Raw genomic sequence first — 18,342 nt, 5'->3', positions numbered from 1 at the left:
CCTCCTCAAGATCTCTCTAGATTTTCACCAGATCTCCAAATATGTCCCCCAGATCTTCCCGAATCTTTCACAGTATCTTTCCTAAATCTTTCTGCATCTTTCATTCCAAATCTCCATAATCTTCCATTCTTGGATGTCCCCTGTCTGCCCCTTATCTCCCCCAAATCTTCCATATCTCCCATGAATCTCTTTGCATCTTTCTGTACTTCCTCAAAATCTCCTTCAGATCTTCATATATGTTCCCCGGATCTCCTCGACTGTTCTCCAGTGTCTTCCGTAAATCTTTTCCTACACCTCCTATTTTGGATCTCCCGTATCTCTCCTAGTCTCCCTGTAGCTCCCCCAAACCTTTACATATCTTCCATGAATCTTTCTACCTCTCCCATCCAAAATCTTCCTCTACCTCAACAAGATCTTGTTGGATGTCCTGCAAATCTCTATGTACTCCCGGCTCTCCCTGACTCTTCTCTAGAATCTTTCATAAATCTCTCTGCATCTTCCACCCCACATCTCCCGTTATCGCCCATTCTAGATCCCCCATATCTCCCCCTAACTCCCCTCTATTTCCCCCAAATCTCCCACGCACCTCCCTGTATTCTGAATCTTCCAGTATCTTCGGCAGATCTCCCCTAGATCTCACATTCTTGGGATAAAAAGTCTCCTCTGTGAACAACCTCTTGGCTGGCAATGAGTGATCTCTTGTTTGTAGTCTTATTTCTTCACCACAACCGTTGCATCGTCTTTGTCATCTTCCAATACCACTATGTCTTCTCCCAGATGACGCAGAACTCCTGGTTCTTCCTTGCTGACGTTACTTTTCAATGGTCTCTCTTGGTCACACCCAATAAATGATGAGCTGCTCTTTGCACTTCAATTATGATGTCGTCTTCGGTATTGTCTTTGCAGAATTTGTCCAAATTAATCAAAAACCGCCAAATTGAAGAAGCCATGATCTCACAACTCATAAGAAACGAATGAAACTTCTTTGTTTGTCAACGCGTTTGAGCTTGAAAAATGTGCTGTAATTCTGCTCTACTATTTTGTCTTCTAATGAAAAAAATTACTTTCTTCTTTGATGGAATATATTTTTAGATTACTACATATACACATATAAACAAAAATGAAGATTATTTTATAAAACATAATGTGCAAAAGATTATTTACTGAGACCATCAAATATTTCAGTAATAGGAACTTTCCTCAAGAAGCGATCAAGGATTTGAGGAATTTGGTCAAGTGGGAAGATTTTTCGAAAAACTTCAGCGATGTCATTGTTTATTTTGCAATGTTTGTTCGTTTTTCCATAAGAGCAGACCAAAATAAAAGAAATTGCTGTCGTTATTAAGTATTTTAATTTGACCTTTTGCTGAAAAATGCAAATCTCGGAGCTTCTTGATTTGCAGTTGTTGCAAATAATTGCGACAGATGCAGAGGAACTGTACCGAAAAAACGAATTCCGTACAATAGAATTCAAGCGCAGCTATGTGAGGGTCAGCAACGTCCTGTTAAAATATACGAGACTGTGTAATAGTTGCGCAACCGTCGCTAATAGTGGTTTGTCCGTGAATTTAACTGACCTGTCCTAAGAAGAAATTAACATAAATTTACAAACATTTAAATAGTAAAGAGGTCGTGGCGTAGTCTTGAGGCAGGTTTTCGAAAAAAAAAATTGTTGAGAAAGAAAGAGAAATTTTATTTGTGTACGCGAGATACAAATTATTTGCCGTCAAAAAGCTCAGTAAGTGGTACTTTTTCCAAAAATCTGTTGAAAACGTTGCCGTACCATTGGGCATAACTGTCAAAATATATGGATGAAAAGTGCCCAAACGGTTTCTTCCAATCTGCGCTCATTTCTCGACTAAAAGCGTCGTTCAAAGCTTTGTCCTTGAACAAATTGTCATAACGGCCGCTCATCGCTCGCGGCGCCATCTTCAGTTGAGTGTCGACCACTAGTAAATAGTTTTGGTTGTCTCTGGTGTACTCTTCGAATGTGAAAGTGAGTGTGTACGTCACATTCTCTAAAACGACCTCCGAGTGTATTTCTTCAGTTTCGTGAAGAAGACTTACGTGCTGTGACAAGCGCAGGACCTGAAGCATCGATTGGCAAAACAAACATCACACCTTTGGCTACGTAATCGTGTTCGTAGCGAACCTCAGGGTTGGTGATTGAGATGGTCAAGGTTTTATCTTCGAAATTCATCCTGTTTGGAGAAATGATTTTTGGAACGCACTGTATTGTCGTTGCTTACGTTGCTGTCAAATCGGTGATCTTGGTGTGGCCGAAAATGTTGAAGTTTTTGAACTTGCCGTCGAGATCCAGTGCCTTTCCAGGTTTTGGTAAGAAGAACGGCACGAAGAATGGTTCGAAACTTGGCAGGTCGTAGTCTTCCAATGGTCTGTCCAGTTGGGTGATGGCGTTCTTGATCGCTTCAGATAAGCAAGCGTTGAAATCACTTTTTCTCTTGTCGCATTTTGTAAATGAAGAAGCTGCAACAATCACAGGTCTGAATTAGGGATGGGCGATATACATCGATGTTAGCCGAACATCGATGTTTTGATTTCAATCTTCAATATTTTGACATCGATGGTATTCTTTTTCAAACGTCAATATTTTATCGATGTTCGTAATAAAACATCGAACATCGACAAAAAAAAAAAACAAACAGGAATATAGTTTCCAAGAGATGACGGGAACGGCCCTTCTGGGAAGTGCACGTGTATATTTGGCCCTGACTTCGCACTTCGCAGATCGGGATCGGTTGATCGGTTTCCGCTGCGGCGCTGCCATCACATTTACTTTTGCGTTTCATTCTGAGTCTGAGTTGAAAGGGTTGAAAGTGAACAGAACAGAAGTGAAAGACTTCTTGTTGTCAATTTTATTATTTTTGCAATCTATTGATAAAAGTTTTTGGAACCTATAATTTTCGTAATTCTAGTTGGATACCTAGCTACCTAATTTTAATTTTTTGATATTTTACTTTTTGTACTTTAAACATGTTTTTTATCAACTTATTAATGTAATATGTTCAAATGACTATTTTCACCCCAATTTTTAATACCATCGATGTTTCAAAATATCGATGTTTTTTGTTCGATGTTTCCTACCCATCGATGGTCGCTACCGATGTCAACACCGATATTGAACATCGATGTTTGTGTTCGATGTCCCATCCCTAGTCTGAATGAAGAATTTCTTCGAAACTAATGATTTACGCAGTTTTAGGGGGTTGCAAGAGATCGCCAAACACAGTACACTGAAAAATGTTAACTGTTTCATTTTGAAACTGTTGTTGGAGACAGTCTGAAGATAGGTGTGGTAGGTCGTATTTATATGTGAAGAATTATTTAGAATCACATTTGTAAACTTGTTGCAGACGCAATCAACAAGTGACTTTTTCCACTTTTTTCTTGTTGTTTTGTTTTCCAGTTTCTTCAAGGTTTCCGATGTGTTCTTATTTTAATCGAAAGCAAAGCAAAGATTCTGATCTAAATTTAACAAAATCAAAATGAAAGTGTACTTTAATAGTTGCAATGAGCTTGACGGTGAAGAAATGTTTGAAGATGCAACTGTTGGAAAGATAGAAGGAATGTGAGAAGGAAAAAACGAGATGGAAAAGTTAGTTGAGTCGATATAAAAGTTACTAAACTAGTGTTATAAAATAGAAAAATAATTGTATTGCTCTTTGTTATTTATTAGAGTGATTGATGATTTTTTTTAAATAATCCAAACCCTCAAAAGCTTCTATATGAAAATCTGTGCTACCCTCAAAGACATCCTACAAAGCAAAATGACTTTCATCACATGACTCGTCTTTATTTTCTTCTTCTTCCCAAAGACTCTTCACAATTTCTTCCACTTCAAGATTGAGAAATTGTTGCTTTTGTGTCTTACAAATAGTTGTTCATCTTTTTCTTCTTGTGTCATTTTTCTCAAGGCTGAATCCGGCTTTCTCTAATCAATTTGATAAGATTTTTTAGTGACATTAAATCATGATGACTCCTTAGTAATGTCATTTCCAGTAGAAAATTTATTTCACTGTTGGTTCCTTCTCCTAGTTCAATGAAGACTTGACAACATGAAGAGATCACGTACATACAGGGTGTTATTGAAATGCGCGGAAAAATTTTAACCACGAGCTACTGGCTTCATCTAGAACACGGAAAAAATATTTAAAAAATCCTATGTCAAAAAAATGAAATGACATGTAGGTATTTTTTAAGCTACAATTTTTTTTAATTGCTTTTAGTCTTCTACGTTGTCCCACAACCTCGTAGGTAAAATTTCGGCACATTTTAAAAGTACACCCTGTATATCATATTTTTTAAAACGTACACTAATGCGGTTTCCTTGTTTTAAACCATACTTCCTAGAGGTTATTTAGCATTGGCGTACATTTTATAAAATATGATATACAAGGGTGTATTTTTAAAATGTGCCAAAATTTTACCTACGAAAAATTAAATGTCATTTTATTTTTTGACGGGATTTTTTAAATATTTTTCTACATGAAGCCAGTAGCTTGTGGTTAAAATTTTTCCACGTATTTCAATAACACCCTGTATTGTATTGAGAGAAAAAAATAAATTTTCCGACTACTTATTTTTTTTTAATTTCTTTTATTTTTACATGACTGTTAATCATAGTTTTACAAGCTAAACGTCACATGAAAAATCAACTGTCAAATAACTCACTAAGAGGCACCTCTTCCAAGAATCTATTAAACACATTGCCATAACCTTGGGCATAACTGTCAAAGTATACAGCTGCAAAATTGTCAAGAGCTCCTTTCCAGCTTGCACTGATCTTGCGAGAAAATCTGTCGTTCAAGATCTCGTCGTCAAAGAAATTCTCGTAGCGGATTGTCAACGACTGTGGCGCCATCTTCAGCTTAGAATCGACCACCAGCAAATAATTTTGACCGTCCCTCGTATACTCTTCGAACGCAAAAGTAAGATTGTACGTCACATTCTCTGAAACTCCCTTCAAAATGCATTTCTTCTTTGACTCGTCAAAAAATACTCACGTGCAGTGACAAGTGCGTGACCTGCGGAATCAATGGGTAAAAAAAACACTGCACCCTTGGCTTCGTAATCATGTTCGTATCGAACTTCGGGATTGGTGATTGAGATGGTCAGGGTGTTTTTTTCCAAATCCATTCTGTCGAGAGAAATTGTAGTTTTATTAGGACGGGGTGTATTGTCGTTGCTTACTTTGCTTTCAGGTCGGTGATTGTGGTGTGGCCGAAGATCTTGAAATTTTTGAACTTGCAGTGGAGGTCACGTTTTATTCCATCTTCTTTGGGTAAGAAGAACGGCAGAAAAAATGGTTCAAAGCTTGGTAGATTATGCTCCTTAAGTGGTTTGTCTAGTTGAGTGATGGCGTTCTTGATTGCTGCAGACAAGCAGTTGTCGAAATCTGGTTCTTTCTTGTCACATTTTGTAAACGAAGAAGCTGAAACAATCGCAGTGTTAAGTTGTTAAAAATTTCCTCCGAAGAAATGATTTACGGAGTTTTGTAGTGTTGCAGAAGTTCATCAAACACCACCACGCACTAAAAAATGTTAACGTCTTCATTTCGAAAAGATCGTTGTAGAAACTGTGAAGATGAGTGTGCTTTTTCGTATTAATCTGGGAAGAATTGTTTAGCATCAGATTTATAAATTTGGGGCCAACGGGTCAAAGGTTGTACTTTGCATTTTTGTTATCGTTTTTTATTCAAGGTCTCAAATGCAACCTTCTTTTATTTTTCAATGTGAAGCGAGATAAATCTGTTTTGAAGTGTCAGTGAAAAAAAAATTGAATTAACTCTGTCAGTCTGGTATTGAAGAAGTGTCAGAAGATGCACCTGTTGAGAAGTTAGGAAGAACGACAAGAGCTATAAATATGAAGATCTATGAATGAATGTAGAAGCTTCCTAGGTCTTAGCAAAAATATTTGTCTTGAGGACCGTTATGACCGTTATTTTATATCCAGGAAAGGTAAATAAGATACTCCAAGACAATTTATTTATCAAACCATTTAATGGAAGAAAACACAATTCATGCGCCATCAAAAAGATCTGCAAGAGGTACTATTTCCAAAAATCTATTGAAGACGTTGCCATAAGCTTGCGCGTAACTGTCAGAGTAAATAGGTGCAAAGTGCATAAAAGTTTTCTTCCAGTCTGCACTGAGTTCTCGACTATATCCGTCGTTTAAGATCTTGTCCTTGAATAAATTGTCAAAATGGATTTTCATTGATTGCGGCTCCCACACCAATTTGCTGTCAATCACCAACAAATAGTCTTGATTGTCCCTCGTATACTCTTCGAATGTAAACGTCAACGTATACGACACATTTTCTAAAATCGTGTTCCTTCAAAATTAAAAAAAAAATGGCAGAGACTTACGTGTGGTGATTAATCCAGTTCCCGAGGTGTCAATTAGCTTGAAAAACATTATACTTTTAGTTTCGTAGTCGAATTCGTAGCGCACTTCAGGATTGGTGATCGCTATGGTCAACGTCTTATCTTCGAAATTTATTCTGTGGGAAAAATGGTACTGTTTTGGAACATGGTATGGTGGTGATGCTTACGTTGCTTTCAAGTCGGTGATTTTGGTGTGTCCAAAAATCTGGAAGTTTTTGAATTTGCTTACAAAGTACGGTGCCATGTCTATTTTTGGGAAGATTAACGGCATAAAGAATGGTTCCAAACTTGGGAGGTGGTACTGCTCCATGGGTTTATCCAGTTGGGTGATGGCGTTCTTGATGGCTTCAGACAAGCAATCGTCGAAATCGATTTTTCTCTTGTCGCATTTTGTAAACGTGGACGCTGAAACAACAACAAAGAGTAAATGAAGAATTCCTTCCAAAACTAATCATTCACGCATTGTTTTAAGGTTGCAGATGTTCGCCAAGCACAAGACGCTCAAAAACGTTAATGTCTTCATTTTGGAACTGTGAGTTGTCGTCAGTACTGCGAGAATAGGTGTGTTTCGTCTATTTATACCTGAAGAATTGTTTAGAATCACATTTGTAAACTCGTTGCAGACGTGTATCAAGAATTTTTATTCTTTTTGGTTGATTGTTTTCCAGTTTGTTCAAGGTTTTCTCACTTGAAAGGATGTTAAAACATTCTGATCTCAATTTTGAAGTGTGGTCTCTTGAAGAGAAGTTGAATAATCAAAGTGAAGCTACCATTGAATAATAATTCGTTGTTGAGGAGCTAGGACAAATAATCAAAAATAAACTCGTACATCAGATGACAAAATAAATTAAGATTTTGATATTAGTCTCTAGCAAATATACCGGGTGACTTTTAACGATTGAGACTAATTTAGTGGATTGGCACTCCCGTCCATACGCCTAGTCATTTGTCAAAGAGTTGTCTGCTGATTCGCTTCCTAGGTAAATATTCAGTTAAAATTTGATTTATTTTGACTTTTGAACAGTCATATTTGAATTTGACAGTCAAATGTACCAACATGAAATCGTAAATATGTTGCCAACCAAAAAATAAAGCATTTAGTAGCACGCACGGATTTAATGAATGAGTAAATGCCATAAAATTCCCTATAAACAGAGATATCGTACACTACTTATTTTATTTTGCACCTTTTTAATGAAAAATCTCAGTTTTTAAATTTGGGGAATTTTATGATAGTTGGTAACACAAATCTCACATTGGTACATTTGAAAGTTCAATTTGAAGTTATTGTTATATCGTTTGTTTAGAGTCATTTGATGTTTTTGACATCGAAAGTTACCAACCTTGAAAATGTAAATTACTGTCCTATTACTATTATTATCAGATTGACACCTCTGAAAGATTTAACAGTCTCACTAATTTGTAAAAAGATTTATGAAAAAAAAAATACAATTTATGTATTAATAAAACGTATAATATTATTAAAGTTGATTCCTTCTTCTTTACAGAATTCTTTCAGCTTGCTTGAAAAACAAGCTAAAATCACATCATTACTAATTTTATTAACATTTCTTTCCCCGTCATCCATTTCTCAGGTCAAACTCAGGTTTCAGTCCGGCTTTGGGGAAGAAGAACGGCAAGAAAAACGGTTCCAAGCTTGGCAGGTTGTACTCTTCCATTGGTTTGTCCAGTTGGGTGATGGCGTTCTTGATGGCTCCAGACAAACAATCGTTGAAATCAGTTTTTCTTTTGTCGCATTTTGTAAATGGTGAAGCTGAAACAATCACAGTTTTAAGTGAAGAATTTCGTCTGAAAAAATATTTTACGCATTTTGATCGGGTTGCACAAGTTCACCAAAAACAAGATGCTCAACAACGTTAAGGTCTTCATTTCGAAACGGTCTTTGCTGTAGAAGTGTAGACACTCTGGGTGTGTCTTCTTGTATTTGTATATCGAGAAGAATTAAAATCACATTTGAAAACTCGTTGCAGACGCATATCAATTATTGAACTTTCTCGACTTTTTTTTTGTTGTTATCTTCCAGTTTATTCAAGGTTTGTGCCATTTATCTCTTCATTTTTCTTATTGTAACCAATATCATTTTAAAAAATTCTAATTTGTATTTGAGGAATATAATTTTAAGGTGTGATCCGTCTATATTAAGAAAACGTTAAATCATTCAATGAGTACTAAAGAAATACGCAACTTGACCTGACCTGACCTGACCCGACAGACGTCTTCTTCAAATTTCAATACCTAAATTTGTTTGTGATCATTTTGTGAATTTGTGAAAAGCTATTCGAAATGTGTAAACAAAGTAAAAATGAAATGATGTATTTTCTTCGATTAAATTTGAAATCACAATGAATCTGAAGCAGTTTTATTGGGCGATTCAAAATGATTGTGAATAAGTATTGCAACTATGTACGAAAATGTATGTGGCAACTGTGTGAATGGGATCGAGTTGACATTTGTATGACATTTCATAAGCGTGCATTTGATTTTTTAAATTCCATTACACATTGATTTGACAACTTTCAAAAGTGCGCGACTATGAACTGTCAAAGAAATGTCAATTGTATCCTACCCACACAATTGTCACATAAACTTTTGTACATAGTTGCCAGATTTATCCACAATTATTTTGAATCACCCAATATTTACATTTCGATTTCGATTGCAAGATCGATGTTCAAGCAAACAATCCGATTGGTTTGATTCCCAATTTCACAATCAGCTGTCAAATGACATTTGTGCATGTAGGCAAATAAATTGGAATAGAAATAAAACAACTACATTTTGTTGGACAGATCGCGAAACAACAAAAAAGTAAAAGCAAATGTAATTTTATTTTAATTTACTGGATTGCGTTTTTCCAAATTTTTCTTCAAATCTTCCAGATTTTTTTTCAATTGAAAAAAAAAAAAAAGAACTAATCAAATATGTCGTTCCTATCGTCAGTTATGATCGAGAATGCATACGAAAAATTATAATTTTTGCAGTTTGCCCGAATTTTCCGACTTTCCTTTGTAATTGTCCCGATTTTTTTTTTCCTGAAAACTTTTTCACGACTATAACGAACAAAACAAAAAAAGAATTATATATCCATCACAAAAATCCCATAGAAAAAAGCATTTTCAGTTTTTCCCGAATTTTCCTATTTCCAGGCAACTTTTTCAGTTTTCCTTTACATAAAAACCTCATACGGATTATTACGAACATTAAAAAGAAAATGCCAAATCGTTCCAGCCGTTCCCATTGAAAAAAGCACTTTCAGGTTTCCCGAATTTTCCAATTTTCCGAGCAACTTTTCCAATTTTTTTTTCCATAAAAACCTGATTCAGACTATCACGAACATTTTAAAAAAAGAATTGGCTAAATCGGTCCAACCGTTCTCAAGTGATGCGCTTACCAAGGAACATCATTTCATTTTATTATACATACAGAGTGGAACAAAAGTATCAAATATTGGCTGTAACTTTTTAATTTGACAATTTATGAAAAAATGTTTAATATAAAAGTTTCTTTTGTTTCGCTGCTATGGCAACCAACTTTGGTTTTTTAAGTAGCACCCATACATTTTTTGTGTGATTTTCAAACAAGCGTATCTTTCTGTATTCATAAATACAGTTTTGCCATTATGGGGAAAAAGAATAAAATTTAAAAAAAAACAAAAGTGATAAAATTAACTTACTAAGTAATAAAATGCAATATCAAGAATGTTGACAATTTTTGTTAAACGTCATGCATGATAATAAACCAAACAATTTTTATATTAAACATTTTTTCATAATTTTTCAAATTAAAAAGTTACAGCCATTATTTGATACTTTTGTTCCACTCGGTATACCTAGAATCGTAAAATATTAAAGTTGATTTCCTCTTCTTTACTGAATTGTTGACGTAGAATATGATCAAAACGTTTTCAGCTTGCTTGAAAAACAAGCTAAAATGACATCATTACTAATCTTCTTAACATTTCTTTCCCCGTCATCCATTTTTTGAATAAATCATATTTCCTTGACAGCTCTCCCTAGATCTTTTTGGTAATAAATAGAATTACGCCACTTTAGCTTCTTGGAGAACATCTTATGGAATTTTTCTCTAAGATTCGCTCTACAAAATTCGTGGAACGAGACGCAACGAAAGAATGAAGTAAACTGTATGTAAAAACGCAACATTGGTAACGGCAAGTTCTGATGTTCTAATTTTGAGAAAGAAAAATGATAACGTCTTCATTTCGAAACGGTCGTTGAAGATAAGTGTTCTTTTTCGTATTTATCCGTGAAGAATTGTAGAGAATCAGGTTTGTTAAGTTGTTGCCAACGGGTCAAAGGGTGAACTTTTTTGTTATCGTTTTTTATTCAAGATTTCCGATGCAACGTTTTTTTATTTTTCAATTTGAAACGAGATAAATCTGTTTTAAAGTGTCAGTCAAAAGAGTTGAATAAACGCAATCAGTCTGGTATTGAAGAAGTGTCTGAAGAAGCAAGTGTTGATATAAATAATTTCAAGAGCTGTAAATATGAAGGTCTATGAAATGGAGAATCCTCCTAAGCTTTTGCAAAAATGTTTGCCTTAATGTTCCAAAAACTTGTTCGTTGAGCTGACCGTTACTTTTATCTCGAGGGAAGGTAAATAATATACTACAAGACAATTTATTTATCAAACCATTTAATGGAACAAAACACAAATCATACACCATCAAAAAGATCTGTGAGAGGTACTATTTCCAAAAATCTGTTGAATAAGTTGCCATAAGCTTGCGCGTAACGGTCAAGGAAAAGAGGTGCAAATTGCACAAAACTTTTTTTCCAGTCTGCACTCATTTCTCTACTAAATCCGTCATTTAAGATCTTGTCCTTGAATAAATTGTCAAAATGGACTTTCATTGATTGTGGCTCCCACACCAGTTTGCTGTCAATCACCAACAAATAGTCTTGATTGTCCCTCGTATACTCTTCGAATGTAAACGTAAACGTATATGACACATTTTCTAAAAACGTGTTCCTTCAAAATTGAAAAAAAAAAAATGCCATAGACTTACGTGTCGTGATTAATCCAGTTCCCGAGGTGTCAATTAGCTTGAAAAACATTATACATTTAGTTTCGTAGTCGAATTCGTAGCGCACTTCAGGATTGGTGATCGCTATGGTCAGTGTCTTATCTTCGAAATTCATTCTACGGGAAAATGGTACTGTTTTGGAACAGGTTATGGTGGTGATGCTTACGTTGCTTTTAAGTCGGTGATTTTGGTGTGTCCAAAAATCTTGATGTTTTTGAATTTGTTTACAAAGTACGGTGCCTTGTCTATTTTTGGGAAGATTAACGGCATAAAGAATGGTTCCAAACTTGAAAGGTGGTACTGCTCCATGGGTTTATCCAGTTGGGTGATGGCGTTCTTGATGGCTTCAGACAAGCAGTCGTTGAAATCGATTTTTCTCTTGTCGCATTTTGTAAACGTGGACGCTGAAACAACAACAAAGAGTAAATGAAGAATTTCTACCGAAACTAATCATTCACGCATTTTTTTAAGGTTGCAGATGTTCGCCAAACACAAGACGCTCAAAAACGTTAACGTTTTCATCTTGGAACTGTGAGTTGTCGTCAGCACTGCAAGAATAGGTGTGTTTCGTCTATTTATACGTGGAGAATTGTTTAGAATCACATTTGTAAACTCGTTGCAGGCGCCTATCAAGATTTGAATTTTTATTCTTTTTGGTTGTTTGTTTTCCAGTTTATTCAAGGTTTGTGCTTTAATATTCAGTCACTTGAGATGATATTAAAACATTCCAATGTAAAAAAAAGTTGAATAATCGCGATGAAGATGGCAACCATTGAGGAGTGAGGATTAAAATGGAGTTAAAAATGGGGCAATACAATAAAATGGATCTGATCCGTAGAAAAGTGAAAAACTTATTATTTAGATCAGGTCACAAACAATGTCTTACTTGTAACAAAAATAACTACATATTCACTAAGTCAGATTTATATTTTTGCGTTCAAATGAAATCCTGGGCTGAGTAGGCGTTGGAAAAATGAAACCGTTTAGAACAGTGTAAAGTTTGAATTTCCCGCCGTTTGACACGAATGATATTTGTTTATGTTTAATCGGGACATGATTGAACATGTTTGTTTTCAGCAAAGCGTGCCCTTAGATATTTGTTTCGAGAATAGGAATCGTTAAGTTATTCGATTTTTAATGTAAAACATTGCAAAGAAAAAAAAAGAAAGATTTTTTTGGCTCCAAATTTTAGATTACCTGTCAAGATGTTTCAATTAATCTACGCTTTAAAAAAGCACAACAATTGACGGTTTCCAACGCCTTGCCAGTCTAGGATTTCATTTGAACGCGCTATACAGGTGTCCCCAAAAAAAAGAAGAGTCCATAGCTCCCTTATTTATCGGAGGATTTTAATTATCTATACATCAAATTAAATGATTGTGAATAGGCTACAAAACGGTCTACTAAATTCACTCCAAGGGCTTCAAGGCTAAACTGTCAAAAAATTATTTTTTTTTTTCAAATGGGAATACATATTTTTTTGTAGTACATAATTTCGATAGAGATTTTTATTCTGAAAACAACAATGTATTACAAGTATAACTTCACATTAAAAAAAATAACATTAACTTATTTTTGTATTTTTGGTATGTAAGTGTATACATGTGATATATTGTTGTTTTCATAATAAAAATCTCTATTAGAATTACAAAAAAAAAATATGTGTTCCTATTAAAAAAATTTTTTTTTGACAGTTTAACCTTGATGCCCTTAGGGTTATACGGGAATTTATTAGGCCTTTTTGTAGCCTATTCATAATCATTTAGTTTGGTGTATAAATAATTAAAATCCTCCTTATAAACTCGTCTTTTTTTCTGGGGGACACCTGTATATCATTATATCGTGCGTTCATTTAAATTTATCCTCCAAGTTGGCGTTGGAGAGTCGATTGAGAACGCACCGCTCGTGTAAAAGCGTAGATTTAAACAGCTGATCTGTGATCCTTTATCCATATAGTGCGTTCACAATCGAGTCTTCAACGCCTACTTTGAGGATAAATTTAAATGAACGCACGATAATTTATTGTATTATAATTATAAATTAATATTTATACTTATTTATAAAAGTCATTTTAACAATCCTCCTGATTTTCTTCTCGAAAAAAAATCTATCTTCACCTGCTTGCTTTCATGAATCTTTAAGTCATAAATCTTCACAATATTGCTTCACAATAACCCGACCCAACTTACAAGAACTTGAAGCGTTTCTATCTTCGTTTTGTGTAACAAGATAATTTTCTTCACTTTATTTGCAATACAAAAGACAGAGTAAGTATCTACTCTAACTTTATTTACAACAAAAGAACAATTTAATACAAGAAATATAAGTTATACTCCATCAAAAAGTTCAGCGAGAGGTACTTTCTCCAAGAATCTGTTGAAGAAATCTCCATAAGCTTGGGCATAACTGTCAGAGTAGATGGACATAAAATAGGCGACAACTTTTTTCCAGTTTGCGGTTAGTTCATGACTAAATGCGTCGTTCAAAATCTTGTCCTTGAAAAAATTTCCAAAATAGATTTTCATCGATTGTGGCTCCATCACCATCTTGCTGTCAATCACGAGTAGATAATCTTGATTGTCCTTGGTGTACTCTTCGAATGTAAAGTTAAACGTGTACGTCACATTTTCTGAAATTATCTTGTCAAAGTATTTCTTTCTGGATGCGTAAACAGAAACTTACGTATAGTGGTCAACCCGGATCCTGAGGTGTCAATTGGCAAAAGAAACAATACACCCTTAGTTTCATAATCAAATTCGTAGCGTATTTCGGGATTGGTAATCGACACCGTCAAGGTCTTATCTTCGAAATTCATTCTATTGAAAAAAATGTACTTCTTTCGGAACGCAACTTTTTTACAATACTTACGTTGCTGTCAAGTCGGTGATTTTGGTACGACCCGAAATCCTGTTGTTTTTGATTTTGGTGTCAAACTCAGGTTTCAGTCCGGCTTTGGGGAAGAAGAACGGCATGAAGAACGGTTCCAAGCTTGGCAGGTTGTACTCTTCCATTGGTTTGTCCAGTTGGGTGATGGCGTTCTTGATGGCTCCAGACAAACAATCGTTGAAATCAGTTTTTCTTTTGTCGCATTTTGTAAATAGTGAAGCTGAAACAATCACAGCTTTAAGTGAAGAATTTCCTCTGAAAAAATATTTTACGCATTTTGATCGGGTTGCACAAGTTCACCAAAAACAAGACGCTCAACAACGTTAGCGTTTTCATTTCGAAACTGTCGTTGCTGTAGACACTCTGGGTGTGTCTTCGTGTATTTATATATCGAGAAGAATTAAAATCACATTTGAAAACTCGTTGCAGACGCATATCAATTATTGAACTTTCTCGACTTTTTTTTTGTTGTTATCTTCCAGTTTATTCAAGGTTTGTGCCATTTATCTCTTCATTTTTCTTATTGTAACCAATATCATTTTAAAAAATTCTAATTTGTATTTGAGGAATATAATTTTAAGGTGTGATCCTTCTATATTAAGAAAACGTTAAATCATTCAATGAGTACTAAAGAAATACGCAACTTGACCTGACCTGACCTGACCCGACAGACGTCTTGTTCAAATTTCAATACCTAAATTTGTTTGTGATCATTTTGTGAATTTGTGAAAAGCTATTGGAAATGTGTAAACAAAGTAAAAATGAGGAGATGAATTCTATCGGCAGTATTCTACACTGCTGAAATGCTGGAAATGTGTGATGTGCCTGGAATGTGATCGAGTTCGAACCAGGCGGTTTTGTTCCAGAATTTAAATCACAATTTAATAAGTCAGCATTTCATGTCCAAACAAATGATGTATTTTCTTCGATTAAATTTGAAATCACAATGAATCTGAAGCAGTTTTATTGGGCGATTCAAAATGATTGTGAATAAGTATTGCAACTATGTACGAAAATGTATGTGGCAACTGTGTGAATGGGATCGAGTTGACATTTGTATGACATTTCATAAGCGTACATTTGATTTTTTAAATTCCATTACACATTGATTTGACAACTTTCAAAAGTGCGCGACTATGAACTGTCAAAGAAATGTCAATTGTATCCTACCCACACAATTGTCACATAAATTTTCGTACATAGTTGCCAGATTTATCCACAATTATTTTGAATCACCCAATATTTACATTTCGATTTCGATTGCAAGATGTGTGTTCAAGTAAACAATCCGATTGGTTTGATTCCCAATTTCACAATCAGCTGCAAATGACATTTGTGCATGTAAGCAAATAAATTGGAATGCAAATAAAACAACTACATTTGTTGGACAGATCGCGAAACAACAAAAAAGTAAAAGCAAATGTAATTTTATTTTAATTTACTGGATTGCGTTTTTCCAGATTTTTCTACAAATCTTCCAGATTTCTTTTCAATTGAAAACAAAAAAAAGCATCAAGCAAATATGTAGCTCCTATTGTCAGTTATGGTCTCGACTTCATACAAAAAAGCACTTTCAGATTTTCTCGAATTATTTTAATTTAGTTTTACCAGATTTTTCTCCAAATATTCCAGATTTTTTTTTCTATTGAAAACATTCAATTGAATTATTTCCATCCCGGGGCATATCAAACAAAAAAAAATTAATCAAATATGTCGTTCCTATCGTCAGTCATGATCGAGAATGCATACAAAAATTACAATTTTTGCAGTGTGCCCAAAATTTCTGACTTTCTTTTGTAATTTTCCCCGATTTTTTTTCCTGAAAACTTTTTCACGACTGTAAGGTACAAAACACAATAGGAATTATGCATATCCATCACAAAAATCACATAGAAAAAAGTACTTTCACTTTTTCCCGAATTTTCCAATTTTCCGGGCAACTGGCGTACATCCCGTTAACCACGTGCTCCGCTCTTTTTGCTGAGAAAGATTTCACTAGAATGTTTTTGTTTAACCTTATAGTTTTTAAACTACAGCAATTTTAAGTTAGCCAATCACAACAGAAAGATTACAGATAAATCTATCACGAGCTATTGATTCCTACGAAACGGATGAATTGAATTCATATTCGTCTACGATGATTGGTCAAATTAAAATCGTTGTAACTTAAAAACAAAAGGATTTAAACAATTTTCCTTGCAGAATCCATTTCAGAATAAATATTTACATTTACAGTTAACGGGATGTACGCCAGTTCTGGGACACCCTGTAACTTTATTTTTTTTTCGGATGAGATGACTTGAAAAACTCGGCTAAACTTAGTCAACTTAATTTCATTGTATAATCTGTAGTAGAGAAGTTAAATAATCTCTATGAGCCAATGTGCTGGAGTTTCAAGAGAAGGAGGAACGAATGAAAGAAACTGAAAGCGTGATGATCTATGATATCGAAGACGGTTACAGCCTTCAAAAATGCTTTCTTTTATAACTTACATCTCTTCTTATAAATCAAATGGTTCTTTATCTTCTTTTCAACTATTTCGTAGAAATAACCAACTTTGAATCTTGCTTTTTTAGAACAGATTTTGCATTGTTATTGAGTCACATCAAATCTTGCCTTTCTAAAAAACTTCATTTCTTTCTAGAAGACTTAATTCATGATTGATTTCTTTTTTTGGAAAAGCTCTATATCAGCTTTACAGTATCTGTACAATAAAAAAAATCCAGAACATATTTTTAAGTATCTAGATCTTTGTAAATTTCCAATTTACAAAAGAAGAATTCTGTTCATGTTAGTCCAAAAAAGAAAGTTGTTTTTTTTGCTTAGTTGACTGTAATTTTCATTTCTTGTGAAACAGAAATCTTGACAGAGACACACTAAAGAGAAATATTTTCGGTAAAATTAACAAACTTGGATCAAAGATTATTTATTTAAAAGAAGAGAAGATACAGATTATAGACCATCAAAAATCGCAGTGAGAGGAACTTTTTCCAAGAAATTGTTGAAAACTCTCTCATAACCTTGCCCATAACTGTCAAGGTAAATAGGAAAAGCGTACTCAAGCACTTTCTTCGTCTTGGCACCGAGTTCTCGATTAAACGCTTCGTTTAAAACCTTGTCCTTGAATAAATTTTCAAAATGGAACGTCATCGACTGCACGTCCATCTCCAGTTTGGTGTCGATCACCAGAAAATAATTTTGTTTGTCCTTCGTGTAATCCTCGAACGTAAAAGTCAACATGTAAGTAGTATTTTCTGAAATAACCTGTGAAGTTTCTTCATCTTTGATGCGTTATGATTATGAAACACTCACGTGCAGTGACAAGTGCAGGACCTGAACTATCAATTGGCATAAGAAACATCACACCTTCAGTAACATAATCGAATTCGAAGCGAACTTCTGGATTTGTGATTGCCATGGTCATTGTTTTCTCTTCGAAATTCATTCTGTTTAGAAAAATGACACTTTTTGAGAACGCGATGGTAATGACGCTTACCTACGTTGCTTTCAAGTCGGTGATTTTGGTATTGCCAGAAATCTTGTAATTCTTAAATTTGTTGTCAAAATTTCCGTTTTTGACTCTTTTGGGTAACATCATCGGTAGGAAAAACGGTTCGAAACTTGGCAAATTGTACTCTTCCATTGGTTTATCCAGTTGAGAGATGGCGTTCTTGATCGCTTCAGATAAGCAATCGTTGAAATCAATTTTTCTCTTGTTGCATTTTGTAAATGTTGAAGCTGAAACAATCACAGCCTTAAGTGAAGAATTTCCTCCGAGGAAATAATTTACGCAGTTTAACAGGGTTGCAAAAGTTCACCAAACACAAGACACATAAAAATAGTAATGTCTTCATTTTGAAACGGTGGGACACTCTGGGAATAGGTGTGCTTTCTTCTATTTATATAAGAAGAATTGTTTAAAATCGCATTTGTAAACTCGTTGCGGCTGCATAACAACAACTCTACTTTCGTTTCTTTTTTTGTG

At 34.6% G+C, this 18,342-nt stretch overlaps 3 protein-coding genes and 2 long non-coding RNA genes across 8 annotated transcripts; all 5 read right to left on the bottom strand.

Moving 5' to 3' along the window:
- Positions 1-1,669: 1,669 nt before the first annotated feature.
- Positions 1,670-3,361, bottom strand: LOC138129785 (uncharacterized). Its single transcript, XM_069046088.1, has 4 exons — positions 3,214-3,361; positions 2,250-2,487; positions 2,068-2,201; positions 1,670-2,018 (listed from the first exon to the last, which is right to left on the bottom strand). Exons 1-4 carry the CDS (start codon positions 3,275-3,277, stop codon positions 1,717-1,719), a joined length of 738 nt encoding a protein of 245 aa, XP_068902189.1. The 5' UTR covers positions 3,278-3,361; the 3' UTR covers positions 1,670-1,716.
- A 1,235-nt stretch (positions 3,362-4,596) lies between these two features.
- Positions 4,597-5,663, bottom strand: LOC138128987 (uncharacterized). The gene is made up of 4 exons (XR_011158991.1): positions 5,508-5,663; positions 5,212-5,452; positions 5,025-5,158; positions 4,597-4,971 (listed from the first exon to the last, which is right to left on the bottom strand). It is a non-coding gene; the product is annotated as an uncharacterized lncRNA (long non-coding RNA).
- A 338-nt stretch (positions 5,664-6,001) lies between these two features.
- Positions 6,002-18,275, bottom strand: LOC138128986 (uncharacterized). Of its 4 annotated transcripts, none has more exons than XR_011158989.1 (4): positions 11,930-12,085; positions 11,638-11,875; positions 11,454-11,587; positions 6,002-6,340 (listed from the first exon to the last, which is right to left on the bottom strand). XR_011158989.1 is itself a non-coding variant. In XM_069045231.1 (4 exons), the coding sequence occupies exons 1-4, from the start codon at positions 6,927-6,929 to the stop codon at positions 6,039-6,041; spliced, it is 738 nt and encodes a 245-aa protein (XP_068901332.1). In that variant the 5' UTR covers positions 6,930-7,026; the 3' UTR covers positions 6,002-6,038. The 4 variants fall into 4 exon arrangements, 1 of the variants encoding a protein (XP_068901332.1); XM_069045231.1 differs by lacking the exons at positions 11,454-11,587; positions 11,638-11,875; positions 11,930-12,085 and adding exons at positions 6,389-6,522; positions 6,574-6,811; positions 6,866-7,026; XR_011158990.1 differs by lacking the exons at positions 6,002-6,340; positions 11,638-11,875; positions 11,930-12,085 and adding exons at positions 11,064-11,402; positions 17,858-18,095; positions 18,148-18,275.
- On the bottom strand, positions 8,002-8,556 carry LOC138130019 (uncharacterized). The gene is made up of 2 exons (XR_011159461.1): positions 8,233-8,556; positions 8,002-8,180 (listed from the first exon to the last, which is right to left on the bottom strand). It is a non-coding gene; the product is annotated as an uncharacterized lncRNA (long non-coding RNA).
- Positions 13,740-14,782, bottom strand: LOC138128838 (uncharacterized). The gene is made up of 4 exons (XM_069045041.1): positions 14,630-14,782; positions 14,340-14,577; positions 14,154-14,287; positions 13,740-14,100 (listed from the first exon to the last, which is right to left on the bottom strand). The coding sequence occupies exons 1-4, from the start codon at positions 14,691-14,693 to the stop codon at positions 13,799-13,801; spliced, it is 738 nt and encodes a 245-aa protein (XP_068901142.1). The 5' UTR covers positions 14,694-14,782; the 3' UTR covers positions 13,740-13,798.
- Positions 18,276-18,342: the final 67 nt, after the last annotated feature.

The sequence above is a fragment of the Tenebrio molitor genome, chromosome 4 (assembly GCF_963966145.1).
Source record: "Tenebrio molitor chromosome 4, icTenMoli1.1, whole genome shotgun sequence".
Lineage (NCBI taxonomy): Eukaryota > Metazoa > Arthropoda > Insecta > Coleoptera > Tenebrionidae > Tenebrio > Tenebrio molitor.
Note: the sequence above shows the minus strand (reverse complement) of the source record. Positions and strands in the feature narration are given on the sequence as shown.